This window comes from Ceratotherium simum, chromosome 26, assembly GCF_057802395.1.
Source record: "Ceratotherium simum simum isolate JZ-2026a chromosome 26, ASM5780239v1, whole genome shotgun sequence".
Classification (NCBI taxonomy): domain Eukaryota; kingdom Metazoa; phylum Chordata; class Mammalia; order Perissodactyla; family Rhinocerotidae; genus Ceratotherium; species Ceratotherium simum.
This window is the reverse complement of record NC_141925.1, coordinates 9686160-9697231: the sequence shown is the minus strand read 5'-3', so window position 1 is coordinate 9697231 and position 11072 is coordinate 9686160. Positions and strand designations below refer to the sequence as shown.

The window sequence follows — 11072 nt, the reverse complement described above, 5'->3', positions numbered from 1 at the left end:
TACTGTAATGGTGGAGACATGATATTATGCCTTTGTAAACCTCATAGAACTATATAACACAAAGAGTGAACCCTAATGTAAACTATGGACGTTAGTTAATAATAATGTACCGATGTTGGCTCATCAATTGCAACACATGTGCCACACCAGTGCAAGACGTTACTGATAGGAGAAAGTGAGGGACGGGGTGTACGAGAACTCTCTGTACTTTCTGCTCCTTTTGTCTGTAAATCTAAAGCTGCTCTAAAAAACAAAATCTATTTTAAAAAAACATACAGCATATAAAACAATTTATTAGTGGTAGACGATCAATAACCCAGCAAAATTCTACAGCAACGTAGGAACATAACCTGATTCCCTTGATATTTACAATCTAAGGAAAAATGAAGGTTGGGTAAGAAGCAGAGAGCAGACACCCACATCCAATACAATCAGACAAAAAGTCATTCCGTACCAAACATGTAAGAACTCGGAACCAGGAGGTTGCTCCCTTGCAGTGTCTCACCAAAAGTTAGGAGGCAGAAGTTTAGTTAATGCCTGCAAGTCGTTCCCAATCTTGATTTCAGTTTCAACAAGAAATTCTGAAAGTGTTTCAACATCTCCAAGAGCAGGAAGAATGGCGGGGATCATCATCCTCATCTCTGGGAAATGGACCTTAAATGGTTGAGTGGCGTCTGCAGCAGAAAGAGCTGTGTCCTTGAGAGGCGCTGTGCTGTCTGACTTGCAAACTCGATATGGAAGCTGTTGCTGGAGAATTCTTGGAGCCATTATTCCTTTTTCACACAGTCTGTTTTCCTGCCCATAACCACACTTTAATCACCACGGGCAATGACTGAGATTTACATTTTGCATTGTAAACTAGGGTTGCAGTAGTAAGGGAAAAATGTATCATCACTTGTAAAACTTGGAAAATGCAACATGAGATTTCTGTGTGCTTTAGAGAGAATTCACACACATGAACCAAAAAAAAAAAAAAAAAGAGAGAGAGAGAACACAACATCTGCTTTTCATCAGCACACAGTCATCAAAGCAAGGGGCAGCAGGGCTGGGCTAACTGGAGTGTTCCAGCATTTAGAAATCCTACATCCGGTCTCCTTGATCAGCCAAAGCACAGCCCTCTGAGAAACTTTGGAGAAATATACAACGAACGATGTCCAGGAAATCCACGTGGTATAAGAGCCTCAGTGGTTTCAGAATTTCAGTTGTTCTTACGCCGGTTCCAAACATCATCTAAGGAATATTCCTGTGTAGATCTGCCACTTCGAGTTCCCACATCCTTTCATGGATGGGATTATCGGACAGATCTGTCATCTTCACAGCCTGAAGGCACGGCTCAGGGCTGCAGGCCAGGACCACTCCCATCACCATCACATACTTTCCTAGAAGAAGGAAAGCCCATGGTGATGTTCAAGCTGATCAGAAAAAACAAAAACAAAACAGACCTCGTCCTTCAGAGGGCTTAACTTTATCAGAGACGCAAATTGGAGCAAAGAAATGCAGAGAGGAGATATCAAAATGCCCAGGCAGTGATCAAAATATATGTATCGACAAGAAGTTCAGCAGTTAACCTGGAGGATGACGTCTGCCTCTTCTTTCGTTTCTGGTTTTAAAATGTTAAAATGAAATAGCAGCAAGCTACCGTGGTGCACAAAGCAATCAAGGCTGAGGAATGGAAGAGACTCTCTCATCAGAGTGTTATAGTTTGACAGAGTGCTCTAAGGCAGGGGGAGAAAACCCAAGCTATTCTCTTACCTGTGTTCCCTGCTCAATGCCACAGACGTAACTGGTCTCTGTGCACAGGACCCATCCTCTTGCTGCAAAGACACCCCCTGACAGCCCCAAAGCAAATCAATTTTCCCCTGATGTTGCCAAGAGCCGGGCAGGCGGCAACACCTCCCACACCGCCGCCCCGTCGTTCCGACCACCCGGGACCTATCCCTGCCACCTCCCGCTTTATCTTGACCACCAGCTGGGCACACGCAAGCAGATCAACAAGAGGGCAGGCTGCCATGGGGATGATCTAACGACATATTAACCGAGACGCTCTTCCCATTCCCATGGGGAAGTGGCTCTCCTTGAAAGCAAAACTTGGCCAGTTTTAACCACACAAAACTCAATTGTGTAAAAAACCCCAAACACAGCAGGAAGGGCAGGCATGCTGCCAGCTCCCACTGCATGCCCCAGTGTGGCCACTTGAACCAAGCTGCTTCCAACATCAGGGCTGTCTGCACGCGGGCCCCAGAGCTTAGACCACAGGAAGCCAGGCAGGCTGATACCCGACCCTCTGGTTTTCACCCCCTGGCCCCACGTACTTAGGTTTCTCTGAACCCATCTCCAGAGTCTACTTGAGCAAGTTACGTGGGGTTCCTTGGTGACAGAGGCGAGTTCTAAAAATACACTTGCCATACCCTCTGAATGGCCCTAAAGTGCTGGCAGATGGAACCCTCAGAAAAAGAATGACCGAAGACCCAGGAAAGGAAGGACAAGCCCAAGGAGATCCCAACCAGGGAAGGTTCACAGGAAATCTACTGGAAGGCGCACACGACTAGACTTGCACTCTTTCCTCTCAAGATGAGAACACCTGGTTACTAGTCTGTTCATTCCACCCACGCCCTCTCCTTCCGCCCTCTGCTCTCCACTGTCTGCCCTTCCCCTTCCCTCTCTTCGGTCAGGCCTTCATCCTCTGGCCTGGACCGCTTCAGTGGCTTCCAGCCCATCTGCTTTCAGCTGTTTCCTCTTCACAACCATCCCCATCCGCTGCTGCAGCGACCTTCTCGAATGCAGTTCCCGCCTCTAGAACCCTCAGATCGCAGTGCGGTCTAGGTAATCATTAGTCTCTCCTTTCTTGCCCTGCAGACTGGGAGCAACCTGAGGGCAGGGCGAGTTCTGACTTGACTCTGCATATGCAGCACCTGATGTTTATGGAAACAAATGCTGGATGCTCGGGAGAAGGAAGCAGTGGGGCACTGCTGTGATGAAGATGGCTAAAGGGCACCTGGAGGCAGGCAGATCCTTCCACAAACAGCTCGGCAGGATGGGAGCCCTCCCACCTTTCGCTGCTGCCCCACATTCTGCCCCAGGGTCCCCAAAGGCACAGGGCTCTCTCTCACCTCCAAGCCTTTGCACATGCTGTTCCACGGACCTGGACAATCTCCTGCCACTGCACACAGACACAGGGTGACCAACTATCCCAGTTTTAAAACTGAAAGTCCCACATCCCACGATCCTGAGTCTCAGACAACCTGGGAGAGTTGGTTCCTACAGATAATTCCAACGCATCCTTCAGGGCCACCTCCTCCAGGAAGCCTTCCCTGGCCCCGCAGGCCTGGGTCAGTTGTCTCCCTTCTGTGCCCACAGCACTCTGCACTCAAGCCTACGATATTATAACTTTGTGTTTTAGTGGCCTGCTTACTTTCCCGGCTACCTTCCTGAAGGCAGTGACTGGCTTTGTCAATCAAGACTTGATATTAATTAGCAAGAGGAAATGGCACGACCCCTGCCTGCAGGCATTCAGGCCAGTGGGTAAGTGACACAGGTTCACGGATGCTAAGGTATCTGCTGGTGCCAACCTTATGCCAGGGCTGTGACCAGACATGGGAGATGGCCCCAGCTGGCCTTCAAGGAGCATTGCCTGGGGACCAGGACATCAAACAGCACAGGTCACACGCTAGGCGAAGGGCCAGCACACTTTTTCCGTAAAGGGCAGGATACTAAATATTTCAGGCTTTGCCGGCCATAGGGTCTCTGTCCAACTACTCAAGTCTGTAGCTGTAATGGGAAAGCAGCCCTAGACATGACCTAAATAAATGTGTTCCAACAAAACTTTACTGACGGACACTGATATTTGAATTCCACATACTTTTCACACGTCATGAGATATTCTTCTTCTGACTTTTCTCTACCACTTGAAAATAAAAACATTTTTAGTTCGTGGGCCATACGAAAGGAGGTCACAGCCTGCAGTTTGCTGACCCTGTGCTGGACTAACACTGCAGCAGAAGGCAGAGAGGGAGCCTGAAAGATGGGGCAGGAGGTGGGGCAAGAAGCGAACAGGAGCATTTTATAGAAAGTAACAATGGTCCCAATTTTTTGAACCCTCACTATGAGCAAGGAGCTGTGTTAAGGCCATTTTTTATGTATCAAATCCACAAAACAGGCAGGAATTATTGGCCCCTTTTGAAAGAGGTCCAGAAAGGTTAAGAAAAGTGCTCCAGGGAGCTTAGATGAAAAGGGGCAGGGCCAGGACTTCAACCTAATGTTGAGGATAGTTGTCAGAAAGGCAGTCTCCGTCCTCCTGTAGTCTGGCCCAGGGGTTCTCAAAGTGTGGCCCCCAGGCCAGCAGCATCAGGATCACCTGGGAGCTGGTGAGAAGTGCAAATTCTCAGTCCCACCCGGACATACAGACTCAGCAAGCACGAGAGTGGAGCCCAGCCATGTGAGTTTTAACAAGCCCTTGGGATGAGTCTGATGCTCGCTGGTTTGAGCACCACTGGTTTACAAGAGGCAAATATCAGTGAACTACCTCCTAAGACAGTTCCATGAAGGAGAAGGAGAGGAGGGGCTCCCCATTCCTAGGGGTCAGGGAGGGCTTTCCAGAAGAAGGTGGGATGAACAGAAGTTTCCCAGTATAGTTTTATCCAAAATTTGATGGAGGAAAAAAAAAATCACCTGGGGGGAGGGGTCTTGTTACAAATACAGATGCTGGGGGTCCCTCCCCCGTCCGACTAGGGGGCTGGGGGATTCCTAGGAACCTATTTTTTTGCACGGGCTGCAGGTGATGCGGGTCATCAGATCCGTGGGTGGCCCTGGCTGGGGGAGGGGCAGGAGGGAAGGTCCCGAGGCCAAGGCCGGAGGTGGGCCGGCCAGGCCCGCGTTCCAATCGGGCGTTACCTGGGGCGAGGCAGGGCCGCCCGCGCGGCACCCGCTCCAGGCCGCGCACCGAGAAGGCCCCGCTCGGGTCCCGCAGCCGCGCCTCGCCGCCGCCCGCCGCCACCACCGTGCCCTGCATCCACACGGCGTCCAGCTCCAGCGGCCCGCGGCCCGCCGCCGCCCGCGACAGGCGCCACGCGCCCGGGCCGCCCTCCGCGTCGCGCCGCAGCTGCTCCGCCAGCACTTTGAGCGGCGGCGAGCGCGGCAGCTTCACGGCCGCCGGGCCGCCGCCGGCAAACGAGTCCGCTGCGGCCGCCGCCGCCGCCATTCTGCCCCGCCGCCGCCTTCCCGCCAACTTTGATAGGCAGTGGGGCTCGGCCTGCGGCCACCAATCAGGAGCGCGCTGACGGAGCCGGCCAATGGCCTGCGTCGGGAGGCGGGGCCGCCCGGCCGAGTAGCCGCCGCTAGCTCCCAAGAGTGCGCATGCGTATGTCAAGTAAATAAACGCCCCCACGCTAGGAATGAATGAGTGAAATAAATCAAGAGAGAATAAATAAATGAAGGGAAAGAGGTAAAGAACTCCGTTTCCACGCACCTCAAAATTTGGCGTGCATGCAAATCACCTGGAGAATGTGAGAATTCATCTTTCCATCGCCTTGCATAGCGCGGTACTCTGAGGTTAATAAATCCTAGTAAATACTGAAATGAATACAGCATGCTGAACCCATGTTTATTGGGAGTGATCAAGAATCGAATCCAGAGAGAAGGTTGGGAAGAGGGATAGGGACAGCTAGTAAAATTGCCCTTTCTTTTATTACTATTTTTATTATATTTTAATAACCTTACAAAATAATTTAAAAGTTAATAAAATATATTACTATATTTTTTCACAAAAGAAATGCACATTCATTGTCGAAAATTTAGAAAAGGAAATCTGGGATAACAAAAAAATTGTAAAAATCACTCAGAGATACCCCTTGTTAACTTTTGGGTGTATGTATACACATATATATTTTTGGTATACAAATATTTTGTATATCATTTTCACTTAATAATAAACATCTTTCCATATCAACAAATACCCCTCTGCTTCCTCTTGAATGACTCCATAATATTCTATTTGTCTCATCACCTATTTAACCAATATCCTATGGTTGGACATTAAGGCTATTTCCAATTTTTCACTTTATAAAATCGCTTGGAGCTAAATCTTTGTGCACATTTGTAGAAATGGAATTGCTCCAAAAAATTGGATATCCCCAATCAGCAAAATCCACAATCCTAAATCAGGCAATCCCTAAAGTCAAGACCAGTCCTTAGGTGATGTTTTACCCGCAGGGCCCCCTGCAGTACAGAGGGCACTGCATACAGACGGCGTACAGAGGGTATTCAGCAAAAGCTTGATTTTTATAAAGCAGTTAAGATGTACTGAGCCAGGCCCTGTCCGAAGAGCTTTGTAGGGAGTGTCCCATAGGCTCCCACACCCTGTCAAGACTGTTCTACACAGATAAGGAAACCGAAACTCACAGGAGCCAGGCGGCTTGCCCACGGCCTCTCTGGCTGTAGCCTCTATGGGGGCCTGGGCTCAATCTTGAGCTGTCGATAACCAGGCTCCGGGGTTGAGGAGGGAGCAGACAGATTAACGGATAGAGAATCCAACCCCTTCATGCCTGGCGGGTCCCCACTGGCCTTCTCTCAGGCACCTGAAGGCCAGAGGAGTGCTGGGCAAGTTGGGGTAAAGGCTGAGGCTCCCAGGCCTCTTCTCTGAGCCTGGGAATTTCCCTCCATTTTTTTTTGCCTTCAAATTTACACACACACACACTCCTCAAGCCCCACGCCTTGTTGCTGGCAGAGGGATCTTTCCACAACACAAGTCTGAGCACAGCAGTGCCCGGTTTATGACCTCCTGACGGTGTAGTCCATACACCTGGAATGTGATTATTCCAGGGACAGGAACTGCACACGGTGGGCCCAGAGGTGGGGGAGAGAGAAGGAAGCATGGAGCAAACTGCTGGTACTTCATAACCGCTGGGACGCAGAGCGCAAATGGAGGAGTGGGGACAGTGAGGCTGTACCTACACAACCTCATTTCTTATCCCCATTTGACAGATGATGAAGCTGAGCTTCAGGCCAAGATAAGCCTGAGGCCACCTGGTTAGTGAGGCGTAGAGCCAGGACTGAAACCCAAGTCCATCTGACCCCAAACCTCATGCCCCTTGAACCACACGTGCCATCTCACCGTCCACGCTATGGCCCATCTTCCCCCATCAAAGATGCCTCGTACCTTTGCTCATGCCGTTCTCTGCCTGACACACCTTCCCCCAGTCTCTCCTGGTGGAAACCTGGCTCAGCCACCAAGTGCCTGCCACCACCAAGACCACCTCTTCCAGGGAGCCGCTCTTGACTCAAGTTACTCCCTCCCTTCCAGACCAGTTTGCTGACACCCCTAACCCAGGGTCTATCCACCTCAGCCCTATCAACACTCGGGGCTGGATCATTCTGTGTCGTGGGAGCTGTCCTATGTGCATTGTAGGATGTTGAGCAGTATCCCTGGCCTCCACCCACTAGATGCCAGTAGCACCCTCCTTAAGCTGTGGCGACCAAAAATGGCTTCAGCCATTGCCAGTGTCCCCCAAGGGCCACATCACTCCATTGAGAGCGCTGCCCTAATCTCCGACACTCACTGCATCCTGCCTTGAACCATAAATACTTGAGTCTGCGTCCGTCTCACCAGCCAGGCCAGGCATCCAAACTCAGATGCCAACAGCAGCCAGGCAGGTCACCCTGGTGCAGCAGTGACAAACTGGCCTTCGTGTGTCCCAATAAAGGGGCCGATCACACTCAGCCAATGGTTGCCGTGAGGGAAATGTGGACCCAGTGTTGCCAGATTTGATTTTTCAACACATTTTAATGTATAATCTCCACATTTAAAAAAATGTTGGCAATGCATTCAATTCTAAAACAAAAACAAAGGCTGGGTGGTCCTGAAAGTCCTCTGTGGGTGGCTCTGGCCCGTGGGCAGCCAGTCTGCACTCTTGGTCCCTAGAATGCCGGCTCTTCCCCTGGCACCCGGTGGCTTGCGTGTTAAGTAACAGGCAATGCCCTGGAACCCCCTGCAACACGTCCAGGGGGCTGCAGCGTCTCACCAGCTCCCGGAGTTGTAAAACTGGTGTCTTACAAGGGGTGGAGGGATGCACTTATATGGTGACTGATAAATAATAATGTACAACAAAAATTTCACAATAAAAAAAAATAGTACAAAAAAAACAAAAACAAAAACAAAACAACTGGTGTCTTAAATTATTGTCCTGAGCAGACCACTGGGGTCTGTGGCCACGTGCTGGGTGAGCCCTCCCTCCAGGGAGGATTAGCTCCCTCTCCACCGCTGCCCTCACCCCAGGCCTGAACCAAGCCCTGTGCAAGCTTTCCTGGGCCCCAGCTGCCAAGCAAGATCAAAGGCCCTGGAAGGGGGTTTCCTGCCATCCAGGACAAAAGTAAGGCAGGGGAATTCTGGGCCTTGGCCTCACGCCAAGCTGCTCCTTCACTGGGTCCCAGGCAGCTCAGGCCACAAAGGCTTCTGGTGACCAGGAACAAAGAGCAACCCCTGCGTCCCTAATGAAAGCCGTTTGTTCTTGAAGGCTCTCCACGCGTTGACAACTTCAAAATAGCCACAGTTGTCATTCGCTGAGCGCCTACTATGTGCTAAGCACCATGCAGGTGCTTCACGTGCAGAGACTCAGTTATTCCTCACTACAACTCTGAGAAGGAAGCGCTTCTCATCAGCCCATTTTATAGATGAGGACACTTGACGTGACACAGCTGGTAAGAGGCAGAGCCCGGGATTCCGACCCCACCTGGAACAAAGGGCCCTTCTGAGGTGTCTTTCAGTAATCAGGCCCCCAGGTGAGGGGGCTCTTACCCACTAGCCTGGGTCGTCCCCAGGGAAGAATTCCTTGGGGAAATTTTTTCAAGTACAGGTTCTATTGAAAAGACAAATCGTGAGCTTTCATTAATGAAATGCACACCAAAGGATGCAGGGGGTGAGGGCGTGTCCAGATGTCTGCAATCACTTTGAAATGCGACCAAAAGTAAGGTGGAGTGACGGGTGGATGGGGGGGCAGGAGGATCGATGTGCAGTAAGGCGCGTTAACTGTCTGCTGTAGAATCTCAACGGCGGGTGCCTGGGTGTCCTCTGCACAATCCTTCCAAGAAGACAATGTCGGGGGAGAATTACAGGTCCCAGGGCCGCACCACAGCCTTCCTGCAGCACAGTCTCTGGGAGTGGGAGCCTAGAGTGGTTCCAGGGCCCAGCCCACCTGCTGCTAACACCCTCCCCCACTACCCGCCCAATGATAAGCAGGCGTCCTATCCCCTCATTCACAAGAATGTCACCAGAAGGTCGCTGGACACACTGATGCTTCTTGGCCTCTGGAACCTCCTTTTCTTGACTGCACATCAGAGCATGGAGTCCTCCTTCCCACAGCCCCAGCCACGGAAGCCGCAGGGAGATCGATAGGAAGAGGCGAAGTTACGTGCCTTAGCGCATGAAGACCGACACTCCTGGGCCCTCTGCACCAACGGTGATGTCCCCTCTCCACTGCACACGCAAGGTGGCCAGGCCCCTTTCCAGCTTTCTGGAGGAGCCCGTAAGCACAACCCACGTCTTGGAAATAAGAGCCTTCCTTCCAGGCTAATAATAACAATACCAGCAATTGCTTCTACCCCTGCCACTACAGGCCAGGCACGGGGCCAGCTGTCCTATCTAGATCTGCTCATTTTATCCACAAACCAGGGACCCACCTCCACCCCACTTTACAGAGGAGGAAACTGAGGCTCAAAAAGGCGCTAAGCCTAGAGCAATCAAACCCATGTGGTACTGACATAGGACAGACATATAGATCAAGGGAATGGCATTGAAGGTCCAGAAATAAACCCATATATCTAGGGCCGGTTGCTTTTTGACAAGGGTCGACAAGATCATTCAATGGGGAAAGAATACTCCGTTCAACAAATGGTGCTGGAACAACACGCAAAAGAAGGAAGTTGGACCCCTCCCTCACACCATATACAAAATGGATCAAAGACCTAAATGTAGGAGCTAAAACTATAAAACTCTTAGAAGGAAACATGGGGATAGATCTTTATGACCTTAGATATGGCAATGGATTTTTAGAATGATACCAAAAGCACAGCAATGAAAGGAAAAATAAATTGGACTTCATCAAAATTAAAAACATTTGTGCAGGGCCGGCCCCGTGGCTTGGCGGTTAAGTGCCCGCGCTCCGCTGCTGGCGGCCAGGGTTCGGATCCCGGGCGTGCACCGACGCACCACTTCTCCGGCCATGCTGAGGCTGTGTCCCACATACAGCAACTAGAAGGATGTGCAGCTATGACATACCATTATCTACTGCGGCTTTGGGGGAAAAAAATAAATAAATAAAAATTATTAAAAAAAACAAAAAACAAAAAACAAAAAAACATTTGTGCATCAAAGGACATGATAAAGACAGTGAAAAGACAACCTACAGAAGGGGAGAAAATATTCACAAATCATATCTCTGCTGAAAGTCCAGGATCTAGACTATGTAAAGAGCACTTGCAACTCAATAACGAAAAGACAAACAACCAAAATTGGACAGAAGACTTGAACAGAATTTTCTCCAAAGAAGATACACAAATGGCACGTGAAAAGATGCTCAATGTGATTAGTTGTTAGGGAAATGCAAAACAGCACTAAGCTGGAATTTGAGCCTGGTCTGTCTGACTCCAGAGACCTGAGCTCCCTGCGTCTGCTCCCTTACTCCCCTGACACACGTCCACACCCTCTACGGGCCAGCCCAGGGGCTGAAGCAGAGTCAGATCACTGGGGGTGGCGTGGCACTGGTGGGCTGGGAATGAGTGGGTCTCAGTGAAATACAAACACCTGATGGCCAACATCCCTCAAACAAACAGTCCTGGTCTGTTTGGAGTTGCTGCTGGATCCCAGAACAATGCCTGGGATATAGTCGTTGTTCAATAAATGTTTGTTGAATGAATGAACGGCAAGGTTATGGCACGGCAGGAGTTAAAAGTCAGGTTCCTGGGAAGCTGGCAGACTGGCGAGCAGAGGTGCACTGGGGGAGCACTCTGGGGGCAGCACCTGCCAGGGAGGGAGGGAGGCAGCAGAGGCTGAGGGAGGAGCTGAAGCAGGATTCCATATAGTG

The 11072-nt window shown here is 50.5% G+C and overlaps 1 protein-coding gene across 2 annotated transcripts; it reads right to left on the bottom strand.

Moving 5' to 3' along the window:
- Positions 1-273: 273 nt before the first annotated feature.
- On the bottom strand, positions 274-5205 carry RMI2 (RecQ mediated genome instability 2). Of its 2 annotated transcripts, XM_087416962.1 has the most exons (3): positions 4891-5205; positions 1753-1829; positions 1317-1379 (listed from the first exon to the last, which is right to left on the bottom strand). In XM_087416962.1, exons 1-3 carry the CDS (start codon positions 5195-5197, stop codon positions 1368-1370), a joined length of 396 nt encoding a protein of 131 aa, XP_087273088.1. In that variant the 5' UTR covers positions 5198-5205; the 3' UTR covers positions 1317-1367. The 2 variants fall into 2 exon arrangements, with proteins under 2 accessions (XP_087273086.1, XP_087273088.1); XM_087416960.1 differs by lacking the exon at positions 1753-1829 and having other exon boundaries at positions 274-1379.
- Positions 5206-11072: the final 5867 nt, after the last annotated feature.